Source organism: Rana temporaria, chromosome 2 (assembly GCF_905171775.1).
Source record: "Rana temporaria chromosome 2, aRanTem1.1, whole genome shotgun sequence".
In the NCBI taxonomy this organism is placed as follows: domain Eukaryota; kingdom Metazoa; phylum Chordata; class Amphibia; order Anura; family Ranidae; genus Rana; species Rana temporaria.
This window is the reverse complement of record NC_053490.1, coordinates 48,382,525-48,403,100: the sequence shown is the minus strand read 5'-3', so window position 1 is coordinate 48,403,100 and position 20,576 is coordinate 48,382,525. Positions and strand designations below refer to the sequence as shown.

The following is a 20,576-nucleotide window of genomic DNA, read 5'->3' as shown; positions in this document are numbered from 1 at the left end:
TTCTCTTTTCTTTCTCCTGGGACCATCTCCCCCTCGTGTTTTTTTTTTTTTTTTTTTTTTCTTCTCTCTTTTTTTTTTCTCTCTCTCTCTCTCTTCTCCCCCTTCCTCTCTCTCTCTCTCTATCCCGACTCGCCGATCCTTCTCCTCATCCCGTCCCCATCCCTATAGGAGCCGTGGGGAAAACATTTTAGTAAAACATCAAAATGGCAAAGATATCGGTGATGTCCTATAACGTAAAAGGGTTAAATAACCCGGAGAAACGATCTAAACTGATGGCAGAATTATGGAGAGCAAAAGTGCATGTAGTATTCCTCCAGGAGACACATTTTAGAAAAAATAAAATCCCAAAGCTGGGGAACCACAGATTCCCAACAGTGTATCACAGTTCCTCATTGACAACAAAGACAAAGGGGGTATCAATTATGTTTTCAAAAATGATCTCCTGGAAAGAGACAAGCGTAATCCAGGACGAGGAAGGACGTCTTCTTATAGTGAAAGGTTATCTAAATGATCAGAAGGTCACCTTGGTAAATGTGTACTTGCCCAACGAGGGACAGATTGCAGCGTTGGAGAAGTACACAGACAAGGTGCACCAGAATAGGGAAGGCATGGTAATAATGGCAGGTGATTTAAACATTGCTCTAGACCCTATACTGGATATATCTAAGGGAACCTCGCATATAGCATACAGTAAATTAAGTAAAGCAAATAGATTGTTACAAGAGATACAGGTGGTAGATTGTTGGAGGACTACCCATCCACATGAGCGAGACTACACTTTTTTTTCGGCTAAACATAAAACCTATTCCAGAATAGATTATATATTTATATCTCAAAACTTTGTACAAAGAATAGTAGAGGCCTCCATTGGTTCTTTTTCAATATCGGACCACTCACCGATAAACTGTATATTGGAAATGGGGGAACACGTAGCACGTGAGTGGCACTGGAAAATTAACGAGTCCTTGTTAAAAGACCCAGAGTATGAAGGAAAGATAACACAGGAGCTAGAGATGTTTTTTGCTAATAATGAGGTAGGGGAGGTGACCCCAACTTGCGTTTGGGAAACGCATAAGTGCTACATTAGAGGAATACTAATATCAATGGGAGCACATAGGAAACGTCAGATAGGAGCACAGATCGAATCGTTGATGGGAGAAATACGTAGACTAGAAAAAATACATAAAAAATCATTGGCAATACAGGCAGAGGAGAAGCTGAAGAAGGCCCGAGATGAACTGAACCTACTATTAACTGACAAAGCAAAAGCGGCATTAAGTAGAAGTAAACAAGCCTTTTTCGAATATGGGAATAAGCCTAGTAGGATGCTAGCGAGAGCATTAGGAGAAGCAAGGGCCAAAAATCACATTGAGGGAATCAAAACAACAGGAGACAGGATAGTCAAATCCCCGCAAGAAATTGCAAAAATATTTAGAAATTATTATGTGAGTTTGTACCAGTTAAAGGAGAAGCAGAACACAGCAAAGATTCAGGGGAGGGAGGAAAGATTAAAAAAATATATGGAGGAGTCAGGAATGCCGAAACTATCGGAGGAGATAGGGAGAAGCTTAGAAGGCCCGATTACAGCAGAAGAATTCACTAACACGCTTAAATTACTAAAACCAGGCAAAGCCCCCGGTCCAGATGGATTTACCCTCCTTTATTATAAGACCTATGCAGAAAAACTGATGCCAAGATTCTTGGATGCATATAACTCAATACGAGAAGGACAGGAGATGCCAGAAGAAGCTCTCATGGCACACATAGCGGTTATACATAAGGAGGGGAAAGATCCAGCGCAATGTACAAATTATCGGCCAATATCTTTATTGAACACAGACTTAAAGATTTTCGCAAAAATCCTAGCAAATAGGTTACTACCCTATATCCCTGGTCTGATACATCAGGATCAGGTAGGGTTCACCCCAGGAAGAGAAGGTAGAGAAAATACGCAGCGAGTGATAAATGCAATCCACCTCTCGCAGTCAAACAAAAAGCCCTTAGTACTGGTTTCGACCGACGCCGAAAAAGCGTTCGATAGGGTGGATTGGAAATTTTTAAAAACAATTATACAATACATTGGACTGCGAGAGGGGATGCAAAGATGGATTATGAGCTTGTATTCTCGACCGAAAGCTAAGATTAAGATAAATGGCATTATGTCAGACCCCTTTGACATCTGTAATGGGACGCGGCAAGGGTGCCCATTATCGCCACTTATCTTCATCTTAACGTTAGAACCCTTTTTAAGGACAATAAGGTTAAGAACAGATATTCGAGGTATTGACGTGAGAGGGGGAGAACACAAGCTTGCAGCATTCGCGGACGATTTAATGTTTTTTATAACTGAGCCGGCGTTATCTCTGCCCCCACTGCTCTCGGAGATAGATAAATATGGTGCACTTTCAAACTTTAAAGTGAACTACGATAAATCTGAGGCAATGGGGGTTGAGATGAGCACGGCGCAACAACTACAATTAACTAACTTCTTCTCGTTTAAGTGGACAAACTCACATATAGGATATCTGGGGACTAAAATTCCGAAGAAATTAAACAGAATCTTAGAGCTAAATCTAGCCCCATTGATGAGACAAATAAAAAAAGATCTACTGAAGTGGGATAGAGAGGTGTTTACCTGGTTCGGCAGAATCAACATCATAAAAATGAATGCAATACCAAGATTACTGTACTTATTACAGACACTCCCAATCAGAATACCTCAGGGATTTTTGAAAGAAATCAGAGCTAAGTTTGCGGGATTTATATGGGCGGGGAAACCTGCCAGAGTGAGAAGAGATATACTTACACTACCAAAAGAAAAGGGAGGGGTAGGATTTCCGGACCCAGTGGCCTACTATGAGGCGGTACATCTATCAAGAGCACTAGACTGGTGCATAGCACCGAAGGATAAACCCTGGGTGCTCTTAGAACAGGCAATGTCGGAGCTTCCATTGGAAGGCCTAATCTGGCTCTCTAAATCTGTTTTATCACAGACAGTTAAAAGACACCCAACGATAGGGACAACAATTAGTGTAGTTAAAAAAACACTTAGAAACTCAGCTGGGGAAACTGACGTGAATCCGATGACACCAATACTAGGGAACCCAGCGTTTACTCCGGGTCTAAGGGACTCGATTTTTGGGAATTTAAAAATTCAGAGCAAAACCAGATTGATACACTTCTTGAGAGAGAATCGTGTAATGTCAAATGAAGAAATAGAAAGGGAATTCTCTGACGATTTGGACCCTTATAGGAGAAGACAGTTAAGGGGCTTTCTACGCTCAATCCAAGGACAAACAAGGGTTAGAGTAACATTGACGGAATTTGAAAAACTGTGTCTTAAGGGAGAACCGGTCAGACATGCACTCTCACTGTTTTACTCTTTAATAATTGAATTAAAAGCCCCACAAGAGATAAGCTTTATTCAGGCATGGGAGAGAGATTTAGGGGTAACTTTTACAGAAAATCAGAAGAAAAAACTATTTCAATTTAATCATAGGGCATCACTGGCATCTAAATTTCAGGAGGGAGGGTATAAAATCCTAAGCAGGTGGTATAGGACGCCGGAAGTTCTGAACCAGATCTTCCCACAAGTGACAAATCTTTGTTGGCGCTGTCAAAAAGAAGAGGGAACTCTGCTACATATTTTTTGGAACTGTGAGGGAGTGAAAGATTTCTGGAAAATGGTATCTGAAGTTATAGAAGAAATAACTGAGATGTCTTTGGGAGAGGACCCGGCGACATACCTGTTGCTAGACATTCCGATATCAATAGAAAAATATAAGAAATCCCTAGTAAGGCATCTATTGGTCACAGCCAGAGCATGTGTGCCAGCTCTTTGGAAGAGTACATGCCCCCCAAGTAGACCACAATGGATGGCAAAAATTACAGAAATGCAACACATGGAGAATCTCACGGCAGCTTTGAGGGAACAAGAGGAGGGGATTGGGGAGATATGGGCACCCTTTGTCAGATATAGGGGAAGGGAGGAGTAGGAGGAGGGGAGAGGAAGTAGTTTGGAGTTCTTTGTCTTTCTTTTTTTTTGTTTTTTTTTTTTTTTTTTTTTTTTTGTTTTGTTTTTTGTTTTTTTTTTTTTTTTTTTTTTGAGAACGTGACGGTTTTGAACAACGGGCTCGAATGGAGGGGGGGAGGGGGGGGGGAGGGAGGAAGCCTTGAGGGAAAGTAAGGGGTTTCAAGGTCTCTAACGGGGAGAGTTAACGTCAAAGATGCGGGTGATGCAAAGGATGAAAGCTATGGTCCATTTGCATTTGAGTCTCGAGGATTAATAAAGAAAAAGGTGTATAGGATAATGAGATAGACCTGATCAAAGAATGGAAAAATTGCCCGATGTTAAGAATTAAGTTGATTTATGCTGTATGATAAGATACAAACCTTTGTTAGAGGCAATGTGTATGTGAAATGATGAAAAACGGTAAAATAAAGAATTTATAAAAAAAAACAGTCAGTGTTGATGGGGGAATCCGTCCTACAGAGCTATTCTGTTCTGCCGGCAGAGGGAGCCAATCACACAGTGATTACTGCTAGCGACTATACACGCTGGCAACATTCGCATGAAAAATCCGGCAGACTGTTTGTACCCATTAAATTCAATTGGGGTAAATCAGCCTGTCCATGCATGGTTCGAATCTCGCCCGGTCCCTGCTGAACTGGCAAACATTCAAACTGTCTATGTCTGGCTTTAAACTGGCTACACATTTCCAAATTGCTGCATTTCAGAAGCCAATATAAAGACATAGTAAGGGTAAATAATAAAAAAGTACTTGTGGGTTTAACCAATCATTTTTTTTGTAGAATTTTTCTTTAAGGGGGGCGTGGCAGGGGGGTGTGTGTCCTATGCCTGCATGTCCCTCATTCCCATCTCAGAAAGTTAGGAGGTAGGCACTCCTGCCTGCATGCCAGAGCTAAGGGCAGATGGACTAGGAAGTAAATGCTATATGAATAATTTGCCCTTACTCAAGATGGCCTCGGACAGAAATGCAAGGTTTTTTTTTTTTTAAACTGATCTCTCAGCAAAAAAAAAAAAAAGCATGGAAACATGTATGGATGGATGAGTTTGCTTTGAATATTATAAATAAATAAAATAACGTTTTTGATTTGTGGTGCTCAGATGCAGTGTAGTACCGCTTTAAAGTATAACTAAAGGCAAAACCTTTTTTTTTGGATGGAGTGGAGAGGGATTAAAATGCTTGTCTACCATTATCATTGAAAGTGAATGTAAAAAGAAAATCCCAAATTTTGGGTTTCCCAGAAAAGTAATAGGGGAGAAATCTTCCAATTGGTACACTAGTTATGGTGATTTGGGGGTCCCCATGAGATTCCCTTAATTTGCAGGGATTTTTTTTCCATTTTGGATAGAGCAAGGAGTGGTTATAACTGCTGCCAGATAAATTTTTTTGTCGACATCTGTCCCATTGGGAATATTTCCCTCACTTCCTGTCCCACAGCCAAACAGGAAGTGAGGGAAATATTCCCAATGGGACACAGATGGCGACAAAAAAAAAAAAATCTGACAGCAGTTATAACCACTCCTTGCTCTATCCAAAATGGAGAAAAAAATGTGCCTATAGTTCTACTTTAAGATTTCCTTTTTTATTGGATTCCTGCGCCTTCAATTAACCCCCTGAGCGGTATTCCCGAGTCTGGCTTGGGGTGGAATTTCAGCACTAATAGCGGTAACCCCGAGCCAGACTTGGGATCGCATCGCAGGATACAGGCAGGGAGTTACTTACCTTGTCCCTGGATCCTGCGATGCCTCCCCGCTGTGTGAGCGAGCTGTCTCCTCGCCTGATTCACACAGTGCCGAGTGCCATCGAGCTCCGTTCCCTGCGCCGTTTCAACACACGGGGGCGGAGATCGGCGGCAAATTAAAAAAAGTAAATGTACACAATACATACAGTATACTGTAATCTTACAGATTACAGTACTGTATGAAATAAATACACACCCCCTTTGTCCCTAGTGGTCTGTCCTGTGACCTGCATGCACTTTTATATAATAAAAACATTTTTTTCTGCCTGGAAACTGTAGATTGTCCATAGCAACCAAGAAGTGTCCCTTTAGACCAGCTAGAAAACAGCGATAATAAATTATAATCACTTGCAGAATTGAGTGATAGCGATTTGTTGGGAAATTCGTCATAAAAATAAATAAAAGTAATGACAGCGACAATTCTGCAACTGAGCAAATTTCAGTGATTTTGATTTGATTACATTATTGAATAATTTTTATTATAATTACATTATTATTTGTTATAATTATTTATAGTTATTTATTATATTATAATTCATGATTTTGTTTTTCAAACTTTATCATACCCGAGATGTCTACTAGACTCTTGTTTGGACCGATTTAAGTGAGTTCTTCCTAAGAATTACAGACCTACAGTGTAAAACGCCAAATTTTCATGCAAAATAATGGTACCGCTTTCAGAACCTAAAACCAGAAAGAATCATACCGCCAGGGAGGTTAAAGGAAAAATAGGATTTTTTGTACTCACCGTAAAATCCTTTTCTCTGAAGTCCATGGACGGACACAGCTCCTTAAATCTTGACAAGTGGGTTATGTTCCCTGTTTACAGGAGAGGACTAGGCAGAAACATGTTAAATAGTTAAATACATGTTACATTAACAGAGTTGAACAGCCCCGCCCAGGGGGCGGTCCCTCCAGACATAACCCTCCTCACTGCAGCTTGCAGCCTCAGTTCGTAACAAGCAGTACAAACCTAAAAAGGAGGGGTGGGAGCTGTGTCCGTCCATGGACTTCAGAGAAAAGGATTTTACGGTGAGTACAAAAAATCCTATTTTCTCTTATCGTCCATGGACGGACACAGCTCCTTAAATCTTGACAAGTGGGACGTCCCCAAGCAGTGTCAAAAAATGAGGGGTGGGAAATATATCAGTAAAACCAATTTTAACTTCACCCCAAAACAAGCAGAGCTCCTCAACAGGGGAGGTGCAACTTTAAACTAGCGGCTGAAAAAAAACATCATAAGATGCACTCACAGCAACCATGTAAATTCTGGAAAAAGCGTGAACGGACGAGCAAATCGCCGCCTCGCACAACTGTGAGACCGACGCATGATGTCGGAAAAAAAAACCCAGGAAGCACCAATTGCCCTGGTCGAAAGTGCCGTGACCGGAGGGGGGGGCCCGCCCCTAGGAGCATAGGCCTGTATGACGGCCTGCATGATCCACCGAGAAATGGTGGTCGACGAGACCGCCAGGCCCTTTTGTGGACCAGACACCGACACAAAAGAGTCAGAAGCTCCGAAACGGAGCCGTAGTAGGCTGGTATACCCGCAAAGCGCGGACCACGCCTAAAGTATGAAAGGTCGAAACCTCTTTTGGAAGAAGGGAAGGTCGCGGGCGCACCATCACCTAATCCTTATGGAGGATCAAGTATGGCGGCTTGCAAGACAAGACCGCCAACTCAGAAACCCCTCTAACAGAGGTAAAGGCCACTAAAGGGGCCACCTTCTGAGATAGTGTCAAGAGAAAATCTCTCTGACGTTTCCAAAAGGAAGGTTCCTGAAGAACCGAGAGCACCAGAGTCAAAACTCATGGGGGAAGAGATGGGCCAAGAGGGGAAGTATATGACAAACCCCCTGCACACAAAAAAAGGGGACCCACCAGGGAACGGGCCGCAAAAAGGCCACTGAAAGAACACAGCCAAGGCTGAAATCTGCCCCCAAACGGTGCTTTAAGCAATTTTTAGATCCACTCCAAGCTATAAAAACAGCAGGACCCTGGACACAGAGTATGTCCGTGGACGTCACTCCATCCCTTCGCACCAAGAGAGGTGCGACGGTAGATCCTCCGGAAGAAGACTACGGTGCCCTGTTGAGATGACCGAGTCAGACAGACCCCGGTCACCTAAAGTCTGGTTTCCAATAACCATGTTAAGCAAGTCAGTGACTGTACAATAGGAGGAAGTATGGGACCTTGAGACAGAGGAACCTCCTGCCCTGGCAACCGCCAGGGTACCTCTGCTACCAGGCGCCCGATATCAGCGTACCAAGGACGCCGAGGTCAATCTGGAGCGATTAGAATCATCGGGATCTCCTCAGCCTCCACTCTGTGGAGCGGCCGAGGGAGCAACTACCATGGAGGAACGGCAAAAAATCACCGATACAGACCCCACAGGGCCACCAGCGCGACTGACGCTAACTTTTACACCCTTGCGGCGGAGACGAGCGGCCAGGAGATCCATGCCCTGTGAGGCTCACCTCCTGCAAGGGAGCCGAAACACCCCAAGCACAAAGACCAGTCGCCCTGGTCCAGCATCTGGCGGACTGCCTGCCGGCATACCTGATGGTAGACCGAAGCCACGGCCGTGGCGTTGTCTGGCTGAAACCAGATCGGTCGACCATAAGGAGAAGCATAGCCTGATCGCCTAAAATAGTAGGACAATGAACAGTAGACAGCACCTGGTATTCCCAGGCGGTCTCCCACCAGGCACTAGCCAGGCCCGACCCTGGGTAGCTACCGACACCAGACACATTCAGGGAAGTGTGGCCGTAGGTCCACGCAAGTCCAGCGGCTCAGGGCCGACTGGACCCCCCCAGTTTTGTGAACCCCCCAGGTTCACAACCCGTGAGCTGGCATTCGTCATAAACACCGACCACTGGAAGGAAGAAACAACTTCCCGGATCGAAGAGTCGGGGATCTCTGTCACCAACTCAGAGAGACTCAGAGAGACTCACAGGAATCTAATGTTTTCAGAGACAAGGGATTTTTACCTTCTGGACAGTATTTCCCCTGGAAAACCAGGGTGTGGAACTGGGCATACAGTACTGCCTTGAAGGAGGCTACCCACAGGCCCCGAACCAGCAGGCGCCCGGAGAGAAAACCGATTGCGTGATGCCAATACCTTCACCGCAGACTGAAGAGTCTGCAATTTCTCCAGGGGAAGAAGGACCTTTGCCACCGAGGAGTCTGGATCAACACTAGATACTCCAACGCTGAGTCGGAACCTAGCATGCCCAGGATTTGAACCCTGGGTCGCACACATGGAGGGCAGGCTTGCTGCCACTGAGCTACACCTTCTGGCCTAAACGTTTAACACCCACCCGAATCTTCGGAGGGTCTGGATGGGAATAACCCATCCACTAGGTCGGAGACAGAAGCTGCTCTCAGAAGAAAATCGTCCAAGTAGCCAATGAGGCAAAGTCTCGCTGTCCCAACAAAGTTAGGATAAGTGCGAGCTCCTAGCTGAAAACCCATGGTGCGGACTCAAAAGGGGAGGGCCACAGGCTGACAGAGACCCTTCTCTCATCACGAAGCACAGAAAAAAACAAATGCGTCCTTGATGTCCGAGGACGTCAGGACATCCCCCTGATGGAGCGCAGCTACCACCGAACAAATGGATTCCATGCGGAACTACCCGACGTTCACAAAGGTATTTAGGGCCTGAGGCCCATAGAAAACCCCAAAACTCTCGTCCTGCGGGAGAGGTAAAATTACCGCGCAGCTTAGCAAATCCCACACTGCCCAAGGCAGACCGACAGGCCGGGAGAGGAAGACACGAGGAAAGAACTTTGTTCTGTGGATAGGAGGAAACCCTATCTAGTACTCCGAAGAGACCACCTCGCAGACCCACTGGTCAGAGAGCAGGGAGGTTTCACCGAATTGTGAACCTGCAAGCCGCCCCTCCCACCTAGAGACAGGGAGGGAAGGACATTGGCAGGATTTGGGTGCCGGCGTGATCGGCTTACGCACCCAGGGACGGATTAGTCCCCCAGCTGGGCCTTTGATGGCCTGGGAGGGTTGCCCCTAAATAATACACACACATAATGTGTATGTATATTATGTAGATGTATGCACACATGCCTTTGGAGGAAACCGGAGTACCCGGAGGAAACCACGCAGACACAGGGAGCGACAATGCAAGCTCCAGGCAGATTGGCGTCAGTGTCCGGATTTGAACCAATGACTCTCTTGCTGCCAAGTAATGGAGTTAAGCACTACACCACCGTGTGCATAAAACCATTCTAAAACAGACGCCCTGGATAACAAGGGCGCAGCATTCAATGAAGCATCACAGACCTATATGAGGCCCTGGACCAGCTGGTCCGCTAGGCTAATAACCTCAGGAGAGAGTCAGTGCTCCTCCACTGTCTGGTGCAAAATGCTCACTACGTGAGTTGTATACAGCACTAGGGGTCAGGACTACTCCAAGATGGCTGCCGCGCGTTCAGAACGCGGCCACAGGAAAATGGCCGGCACAATGTAAGCTGCGCCATAGCGCGGCTATGACAAAATGGGCGCCAATGGGAGTTTTCAATGTAATTGAAAAACCTCCCAAAAAATGGCACCAGCGCCGACTGAGACCCCAGTGTAGTGACCACAATAGGCCATAAGCCAGACCCCAGCATGGTAAACATGGAACGGGTCAGTACTTCGGATCTTCTATCAGTCAGATCCATACAAGCGGGAGTTCCCGCCCGGCGGTGAGGGACTACAAAAGCCCTCAGCGGCTTTTCTCATTCCGCATCTCAGAAATTATCAAAGAAGGGCACAGAAGGAAAAAACCTACACAGCGGTCTGATTTGTGTGATCCAAAAAAGACCGAGCCCTCGGCGGAAACCCAGCTGCACTATGCAGCTTAGGAGAGTCCCTTGCAGCAGTAAAAAGCGCACCCATAAATGCCTTATTCTGCTTCTTTTTTTTTAGGTACCTGGTCCATGGCTTCATAACAGAGCATTCCCTAGGGGATAACGGGGAAAGGGGGCACTCTTTTACCGCCCGCCCGCAGTCCACCCCCACCCTGGCACAAACTGTGTCCAGGACTAACAATAAAAACTCTGTGGGAATCCCAGGTGCTAACACCTGCTGCCACCACCAGCATGTGGGGAAGGACCCAGATACTGACTCCAATATTTACATAGTGTGTATTATAATATGCACACCTGTCCATACAAATAGACAAAAGCTCCTAGAGCCCTATTCAGGGCCTCTCACCCACTTGCTGCGCTGACCAGGTGTAACCAGGGGACTCCCTCAGGAGGAGACTGCCCAGCGCTGCCTGTGAGGAAAAGAACCGTGAGGTAACTTTTGCAGGGACCTGTGTTTAAACAGGAAAAGCCTCCCAGGCTTTTTAATTTAAGGATAAGACACAGATACAGCATAAAAAGCAAAACCGTTACAGGTGTCACCAATCAGTCAGCGTCTGCTGAAGTATAATCATAAACATCTGTGCTCATCACAGGGCTTTTTAACAGTAAAAAATCCCTCACAGGGAAGCCCAATACAAAAAAGAAAAAACACAGGCCAGATAACTCCCCTCAGGAAGGCCCCCTCCCCCCTGACAGCGGCAATGTTAGCAATGCAGCAAGGGAAAGGAGCAGGGAAGTAAGGGGAAGGGACCCCCGAACCCCAGGAATGCCCAGCTGTACCAACCCACCGAAGCAGGAGGTACTGTACTTACCCGTCCAAGCAAGGACTCGCTGACGCATTCCTGACAGAACTACAACCGAAATGGAGGTAGCTGTCGGCCCGGTCCACTGTGAGTGAGACAACACCACAGCCCAGTCATATGTGGACCTCGGAGCAAAGCTCACCGGCCACCTCAGGAGTCATGAGGTATGGCGTGGCAGACCAAGCCTCTTTGCAAAGGTGTGCCCACGCTTGCTGGTCGGACTGAGTAGACTACAAGGATCTAAATATCCAGCCTGTCACTCAGCCGACAGTTGAAAGAAGATTCTTCAAAGAAAAAGTAAAATAAAATAAAATTTCTCCTCAGGGCGCTGGTCCCAAAGGGAGCCATACGTCCTTCTCCTTTGCTAGGCAGAACGAAACTGAGGCTGCAAGCTGCAGTGAGGAGGATTATGTCTGGAGGGACCGCCCCCTGGGCGGGGATGTTCAACTCTGTTAATGTAACATGTATTTAACTATTTAACATGTTTCTGCCTAGTCCTCTCCTGTAAACAGGGAACATGAAACTAGAATCTCCCAGTACTGTGGTCATCAGGAAACAGACAACCAGGAAGTGTCCAGAACAGAGAATTACAGCAACATCAGAGCAAAAACGAACAATGAGGACATGAAACCAGGACTGCAGTAAGGTAAAGGAAGCTATTTAGCTAAAAAAAAATAAAAAAAATCCTTTAGTGACCCTTTAACCCTCCTGGCGGTATTCTGTGCCAAAATCGGTAACCCCAAGTCACGCTCGGGGTAGCTATGCAGAGCCTGCAGCGTGCGCTGGCTTACATTGTTCCTGGATCCAGCGATGTCACCGCGCTGTGGGAGCGAGCGGGACCTCGCTCGATTCACACAGTGTCCTCCTGTGCCAGCGATCTCCGTTCCCTGCGACGTTACGACGCACGAGGGCGGAGATCGGCGCCAAATTCAAAAAGGTAAACAAACACTATACATACAGCATACTGTAATCTATATGTAAAAAATACACACCCCCCTTGTCCCTAGTGGTCTGCCCAGTGTCCTACATGTACTTTTATATAATAAAAACAGTTCTTTCTCCCTGCAAACTGTAGATTGTCCATAGCAACCAAAAGTGTCCCTTTATGTAAAAAATGGTTTTAGATCAGCTAGAAAACAGCGATAATAAATTATAATCACTTGCAGAATTGTGCGATAGCGATTTGTGGGAAAATTCGTCATAAAAAAAATAAAATAATGACAGCAACAATTCTGCAACTAAGCACATTTCAGTGATTTTGATTTGATAACATTATTTATTATTATTTGTTATAATTATTTATAATAATTTATTATATTATAATTTATAATTTTGTTTTTTAAAAAATGTCATACCCGGGATGCCTACTAGACTCTTGTTTGGTCAGATTTAAGTGAGTTATTCCTAAGAATTGCAGGCCTACAGTATAAAACGCCAAATTTCCTTGCAAATAATGGTACCGCTTTCAGCATCTTTTTTCTAAAAGAATCATACCGCCAGGGAGGTTAAGGCAGCCCATCTCCTGACAAACATAAAAACTGAAAAAAAGGGCATAATGGTTATGGTCATTTTATTTCTTCTAGCAGGTAAGGATCTTTATTAATTGTTTGGAAGGTATTTTTTACATTTTCTTAATGGTAGAAGCTGTCCCAAGGCCTAAAAGACAAGTCTGGTATTACAGGCACATCCAAGCCTTGGAGCCATTGACTATCTGCTGCAGCTTATTCCAGTCACATATAATAGGAAAAATGCTGGTTTTACAGCTAGGAAGGTTGTGGCCAGTTCATAATTTTCCATAGAGACAAGAGTATATATATTTGCATGTGCCTGTGCAGTGAAAACGGCAAATGGAAAAAAAAGAACAGGAAAAATCTTTGTCTTAACACATCTGGTTTTCATATAAGGCTTTCGGGACGTTGGTTTGAATGTAATAATGTGACTGTTTCTCTTTTGGCCTGCAGAGGAGAAAACTGAGCACTGTACAGTTATTGGTTGTCTGGTGCTTATCCAGCCAAAGATTAGTTTACAAGAGGAAAAAACAGCTGTTCGCTTATTAGGAGAGGGCTGGAGAACTAGGAGGATTTATACCAAAAGCTTTTTATGGTGCTGGCTGGATTTGTTTTAGAAGTCTTAAAAGTGCAGCTAAGCAGATGGAGAGCAAGTGAGCAGCAAACCTAAAATGCTTAAAGAGGGAAAGTAATCCTCCACTGATCCTTTCTATGAGAATTTCTGTATTAACTCATTTGAACTGTGCATAAGATAAAGCAGGATTAAAAAAGAACGCCAACTCATGGCTCTTTGTAGGGGGGTTGTGGGCATAGGAAAACAATTTCACTCATGTTCCTGCCCCTGTTTCGTCACATATGGCTACCCATCACATTTGGCTACCCACTGGAGTGCGAATGTGCGCCGCCGCCATATGCGTTCCAACACTTTTACAAATGCTACATTCTCATCGAAAAAGCAATTACTAAAACGTTCACAAATTCCTTTCAGCTAAATGCTCTAGCTATATTCTTCATCACATTCGGCTACCCATCACATTTGTAAAAGTGTTGGGATGCATATGGCAGCGTCGCGCATGCACACTCCAGCGGGTAGCCAAATGTGATGGGTAGCCATATGTGACGAAGCACCACAATTAACGATTTCACATTTCTCAATACTTTTGTTAGGCTACACTACATTGTTCTCAGTTGGAGGTTTTCCAAAAACCTATGGTACTCGAACATTACAGCAGACAGAGAGAGGTGCAAGATGGTGAAACCCAGACCCAGATCTTAAAGGCCAATCCACCCAAAATGTATATTTTAGTTATAGACAAAGCCATCTGAGTGAAGTCAGCCTCTGCTTTCTTAGGCCTCGTACACACGACCGAGTTTCTCGGCAAAAACCAGCAAGAAACTTGCTGTTTTTTTTTTTTTTGCCGAGGAAACCGGTCGTGTGTACGTTTTTCAACGAGGAAACTGTCGAGGAACTCGACGAGCCAAAAAGAGAGCATGTTCTCTTTTTCCTCGACGGGAATGGAGAAAATTGGCACGTCGAGTTCCTCGACAGCCTAAGGCCTCGTACACACGACCGAGTTTCTCGGCAAAAACCAGCAAGAAACTTGCTGGGAGAATTTTTTTTGCCGAGGAAACCGGTCGTGTGTACATTTTAGTCGAGGAAACTGTCGAGAAACTCGACGAGCCAAAAAGAGAGCAAGTTCTCTATTTCCTTGATGGGAATGGAGAAAATTGGCTTGTCGAGTTCCTTGACAGCCTAACAAGGAACTCGACGAGGAAAATGATGTGTTTCGCCCGTCGAGATCCTCAGTCGTGTGTACGAGGCCTTAGATGTCTTGGAAACTCTGCATTTCCTGTCAATCTCAAAGTCTTCTACTCTGTTCTTCCTCGGCATTAACACTTAAGATTCAGAATAGACCCTCTGCACACTGCTATAAACCCTCACATATTTCAAGAACAGTCCAAATGAAAGTTGTGCTAAAATTTAAAAAGAAAGAGGAAAAATAAATGCAGATACACTTCAACAAAGGAGACCATAAGGTAATAAGAAATCCAACATATCCCACGATGCACTCAAACATTCACCCGAATGGTGTGTGAGTTACGGAAAAAGCCTCCATCTAAAAAAATGGCCACTTATGACCTTGTGTTACGGAAGGTCTTTCCTGCTTGTGGCTATGAAACCCAGCCAAGGCCTTTAGTTATCATGGGGAATCACGCTGTAGAGCATCCACCATTCAAGGAAAAGCCAGATCAGACAAGAACCTCAAAAGAAATAAGGCTTCCATAGTGTAAAGTCTTTGGCATTTTAATAATGTAAAAAAAAGATTGCATTTACAAATAGAAGTGTTAAACACGAATAGAATAAACTTGCAAACAATGTCAAAGATTTTACACTATGGAAGCCTTATTTCTTTTGGGGTTCTTGTCTGATCGGGCTTTTCCTTGAGTGGCGGATGCTCTACAGCGTGATCCCCCTGGATGAATAAAGACCTTGGCTGGGTTTAATAGCCACCAGCGGGAAAGACCTTCCGTAACAGGAGATCATAAGGAGCTGGTAGGTGGCCATTTTATGAGGTGGAGGCTTTTTCCGGAACTCACACATCATTCAGATAAATGTTTAAAGGGGTTGTAAAGGTAAAAGAATGTTTCCCTAAATAGCTTCCTTTACCTTAGTGCAGTCCTCCTTCACTTACCTCATCCTTCCATTTTGCTTTTAAATGTCTTTATTTCTTCTGAGAAATCCTCACTTCCTGTTCTTCTGTCTGTAACTACACACAGTAATGCAAGACTTTCTCCCTGGTGTGGAGAAAGCCTCTTGAGGGGGCGAGCAGGAGGGTCAGGATGCTCTCTACTTTGCAGATAGAGAAATGAGCTGTGTGTTAGTGGTCATCTTGACTCTCCAGCTCGCCCCCTCCTCCCTCAAGAGGCTTTCTCCACACCAGGAAGAAAGCCTCGCATTACTGTGTGGAGTTACAGACTGGAAGTGAGGATTTCTCAGAAGAAATAAGGACATTTAAAAGCAAAATGGAAGGATGAGGTAAGTGAAGGAGGACTGCACTAAGGTAAAGGAAGCTATTTAGGGGGAAAAAATATTCCTTTACAACCCTTTTAAGTGCACCATGGGATATATTGGATTCCTTATCACCTTATGGACTTCTTTGTTGAAGTGTGTCTGCATTTGTTTTTCCTTTTTCTTTTCAATTTTAGCGCAACTTTAATTTGGACAATTTGATTTGTGCTGTGTGTGTCTCACAGGAAAGTTGCTGCTGCTAGGTCACTATTTAGATTTTTACTGTTATGTTTAATTTGAGACAGCGCAGTATTACCTACCATTTTTAGTATTTCAAGAACACTTGACAGGGATTCTTGCTTTGCATGTACCGAAATAGATTTTGAAGTTGGCCAACTGTATCACAAAGGCCCCTCTCTGGCCAATTCCCATTCTGCAGTGCAATATACAAGTACTTACTTGCTTATAGAATATTTGAATGGACATGTAGCGCCTGCATAGGTCAGACAAACACAGCTCTGCGAGAGCTACAGGCTAAGACCTTGTCACTGACCTGCACTGTGCAACATAAATGTCTGGGCTGAAATTCATTTCTATTTTATAGTGCAGGTCAGTAGAGAAAAGCTAGACTAATAACATAAACTAAACATGAGCATATGTGTATTTATGGGCACTGACGTTACCAGTATCCTGCCCATTGATTTACAAGTGCAGTGAGGTGGGGATAGACCTGACCCCCAGCTGACCACAACTAAAAAGAGTGCAGGTAGAGATAGATTTGGAGGATGCCCAAGCCCAAATCTACAGATCGGTGACCAGACCTGAGTTTGAAGCTCTTCCCTAAATGTGTCTGTCTGCCCCATATTAGTGTTAGAGATCCATTATGTTGTATGCTATAAGCAAGTAACTATTTGGCATTTGGCACAGTAGAGTAAGGACTGGCAAGAGAGGGATCACTTTGATTCCGTTGGCTAGCTCGATCAATAAATGCAAACCAAGAATCCCTTTCTATGGAAACGTTTGCTTGAAATACATAAGGATGTCTAGCAGTGTGCAGAGGGTTAATATAGACTCTCCAGTGTTAACATGTGGTCACACTTCTTTTGCACCGCATGTATTATAATGATTTAAAGTGGTTTTAAAGGCGCAAAGGTAAAAAAAAACTTCTATGTGCAGTGGCCCCACCGAATACTCACCTGAGCTCCTTCTTGATCCATCAATGTGCACGGGAGCTAAGCTTCTCCTGGGTCTCTCATTCCTCATTGGCTAAGACAGCAGAAGAACCCACTGGCTCCTGCTACTGGCAAGCTTAGCTCCCTCTTGATCCATCAATGTGCACGGGAGCTAAGCTTCTCCTGGGTCTCTCATTCCTCATTGGCTAAAACAGCAGAAGAACCCAATGGCTCCCGCTACTGTCAATCACAGCCAGTGAGCCAATAAGGAGGGAGCGGGAGAGCAGGGCAGGGCCGAGACACGGCTCTGTGGCCTATGGATGCACAGAGCGGGGCTTTCAGAACAAGCATGCACCAGTGCCCCCCAGAGAAAGTGGCTTGCTATTGGGGGCACTGGCTGAAGAGGAGGAGCCAGGAGCGCTGGTGGTGGACCCGAAAAGATGAGGATCAGTGCCTCCTTGTCCAAAACCATTGCACAGAGCAGGTAAGTATAAACTTTAATGTCACTTTATTCTGTTTGGATTTCAGCACAGATATCGTGTGTACATTTTTCGACGAGGAAACTGTCGAGGAACTCGACGAGCCAAAAAGAGAGAATGTTCTCTTTTTCCTCGACGGGAATGGAGAAAATTGGCCTGTCGAGTTCCTCGGCAGCCTAAGGCCTCGTACACACGACCGAGTTTCTCGGCAAAAACCAGCAAGAAAATTGCTGGGAGATATTTTTTTGCCGAGGAAACCGGTCGTGTGTACATTTTCATCAAGAAAATTGCCGAGAAACTCGACGAGCCAAAAAGAGAGCATGTTCTCTATTTCCTTGACGGGAGTGGAGAAAATTGGCTTGTCGAGTTTCTCGACAGCCTAACAAGGAACTCGACGAGCAAAACGATGTGTTTCGCCCGTCAAGTTCCTTGGTTGTGTGTACGAGGCTTAACCCTATGTAAACTACCATTATATGGTGTGAAAGCTTACACAGGTTTGAGGATGTTACTCTTGCCCAAAAAACATAACAAGGTTCTGGCCTGGAAATCGTCCACTTTGGCCCAAGCACTGCTTGCTGGGAGGTCATGTGCTCCCTCATATTTGCTATTTAGCTGAAGTTTTGACAGAATGGCGGGGAACACAGCGAAGGCGAGTTAAACTGTTTTAGACTTTAAAAAAGAAAAACTCTGTCACTTTGTCCATTCCAGACAAAAAGTATCAATAATTTAGGTTAAAATATCATTAACAGCCAATAGCTTACCTGGTTGCTGATCTGACTGGAAATCTGGGGCTATTGTGTTGGAATTGCTGCTTCCTGAAATGATAACAGTTTATATGAATGATTATAAAATATTCATCATAATTAGCCATAGCTCCTGTTAGCAAAAAATAAAGTGTATCTATATCTAGAATAAACTTTGATCACCGCCCACAGGACCTCATTTATGGCGAGGACCACAAAACATGGGAATCCAGTCAACCCTGATATACAAATGACATAACTCTCCTCAGGATGGACATATTTGTGTGACTCAAAAAATGTAAATTCACTGATTTGTTAAGGTGGAACTTCACTCTCTTACATCAACATTGATTATTTGTAGTCCTTATGCTGCTAACATTAGTAAATAGATAGGAAGGTATCTCATATTTACTTGCTTTACGCGTTAAAAAAAATAAAATAAAAAAAATCAGCTACTTCCTGGTTTCCAAGCCTTAGCAAATGATGTCATACTTTCCAGGAGTCTTCAGAAGGGGAGGAGGGGTTTTCTCAGCTAAGCACACTCTCCTGCCTGCAAGCCTAAACCAAGGGCAGATGAATTCCAGGAAGTAAATACCAAGTGAATCATCTGTTCTTACTAAAGATGGCCACAGCCAGAAATGCTTGAGGGTGTTTTGTAAAGTGATTTCTCAGCAAAACAATGCATGGAGATATAGATAGATGGGTGAGTTCACTTTGAATATTAAAGGGGTGGTAAACCCTTGAGGTTTTTCACCTTAATGCAGTAAGGTGAAAAACCTCCTGTGATGCAGCACTCCCACAGAGCCCCCCTTTTACTTACCTATACCCGGTCTTTTCAGCAACGGGGAGGAGCATACCAGCTCCAGCCAGTGTCTTGGGTCCTGATTGGATAGATTGATAGCAGTGCAGCCATTGGCTCCCGCTGCTGTCAATCAAATCCAATGACGCATGAGCTTGGGGTGGGCTGAGTTCTGCTGTCTGTCAATGGACGCAGCAGCAGGACACGAGACCGCCCCCGCACGAGTGCCCCGAGGGAGAGTGGCTTTCCAACTGGGCACTCAAGAAGAGGAGTAAGGAGGGCCGCTGCAGGACCCCAGAAGAGGAGGATCAGGCCTACTCTGTGCAAAACCAACTGCACAGAGGAGGTATGACATGTTTTTTTTAAACTTAAACTGAACCTTTACATATCCTTTAAAAATGAAATAAACAGCATTTTTGGTTTGTGGTGCTCAGATGCAGTGTAGTTCCACTTTAATTATTACTTGTAAATTTTAAGTGACTGCGTCAGGCTTTTGAAAAGATCGCAATGGCACTTTTTAGTATTTAATTTACTCCTCTGGTGGCCCAATTACCTTCTCTCCATTGCAGCCTCCACCAGACTCTTCAGCATTTGATACTTTTACGAGTGTCAGACACCTGTGTACCCCACCAAACTAGTTGGCTGGTTGTCACTGCAGTAGGTGCTAAAAGAGAAGTATGGGAATGAGTTTTTTCCCAGGATCATACTTACCTAGATGGATGCAGCATCTTTCCTCTGGTACCTAACATTAATTACATCTCCATGGATTTACTTCATAGAAGCTTCCTAATATAGCTTAGAACAAAGGAAGGAGTTACCACGAGGGGTATGCAACCTGAGGGCGAAGATCGGGGATCTACACCATGGAAGATGGATATGGAGGGACAAAAGTCAGTTCAATGGAATACATAAAGAGGGGGGGATAGAGAAAGGTAGTTATTCAGATATTTGAGGCTCTAAATCAGGGTTAAGCTCAGAGTTATCCCATAACTCTCACATTTGGGAAAATTTAGGTAACCATGTACCATAGCGGTAAGGCGTGTGTTCTACATACAGTGCCTTGAAAAAGTATTCACACCCCTTGACATTTTGTCATGTTACAACCAAAAATGTAAATGTATTTTATTCGGATTTTATTTGATAGATCAACACAAAAATGATAAATGGTTTTAATTAAAAAAAAAATAAAAAAAAAAAAATATATATATATATATATATATATATATATATATGAAAAGTGTGACGTGCATTTGTATTCACCCCCTTTACTCTAATACCCCTAACTAAAATCTAGTGGAACTATTTGCCTTCAGAAGTCACCTGATGTGTAAATAGAGTCCACCTGTGTGTAATTTAATCTCAGTATAAATACAGCAGTTCTGTGATGCCCTTAGTGGTTTTCTTAGAGAACCTTAGTGAACAAATAGCA

General features: G+C 44.2%; 1 protein-coding gene across 1 annotated transcript in view; it reads right to left on the bottom strand.

Moving 5' to 3' along the window:
- AMOTL1 (angiomotin like 1) overlaps window positions 1-20,576 on the bottom strand; it is a 185,636-nt gene that overhangs the window by 127,397 nt on the left and 37,663 nt on the right. Inside the window, 1 exon segment of the mRNA XM_040340169.1 lies at window positions 18,367-18,420. Within this exon segment, the coding sequence (XP_040196103.1) occupies window positions 18,367-18,420 (54 nt within the window).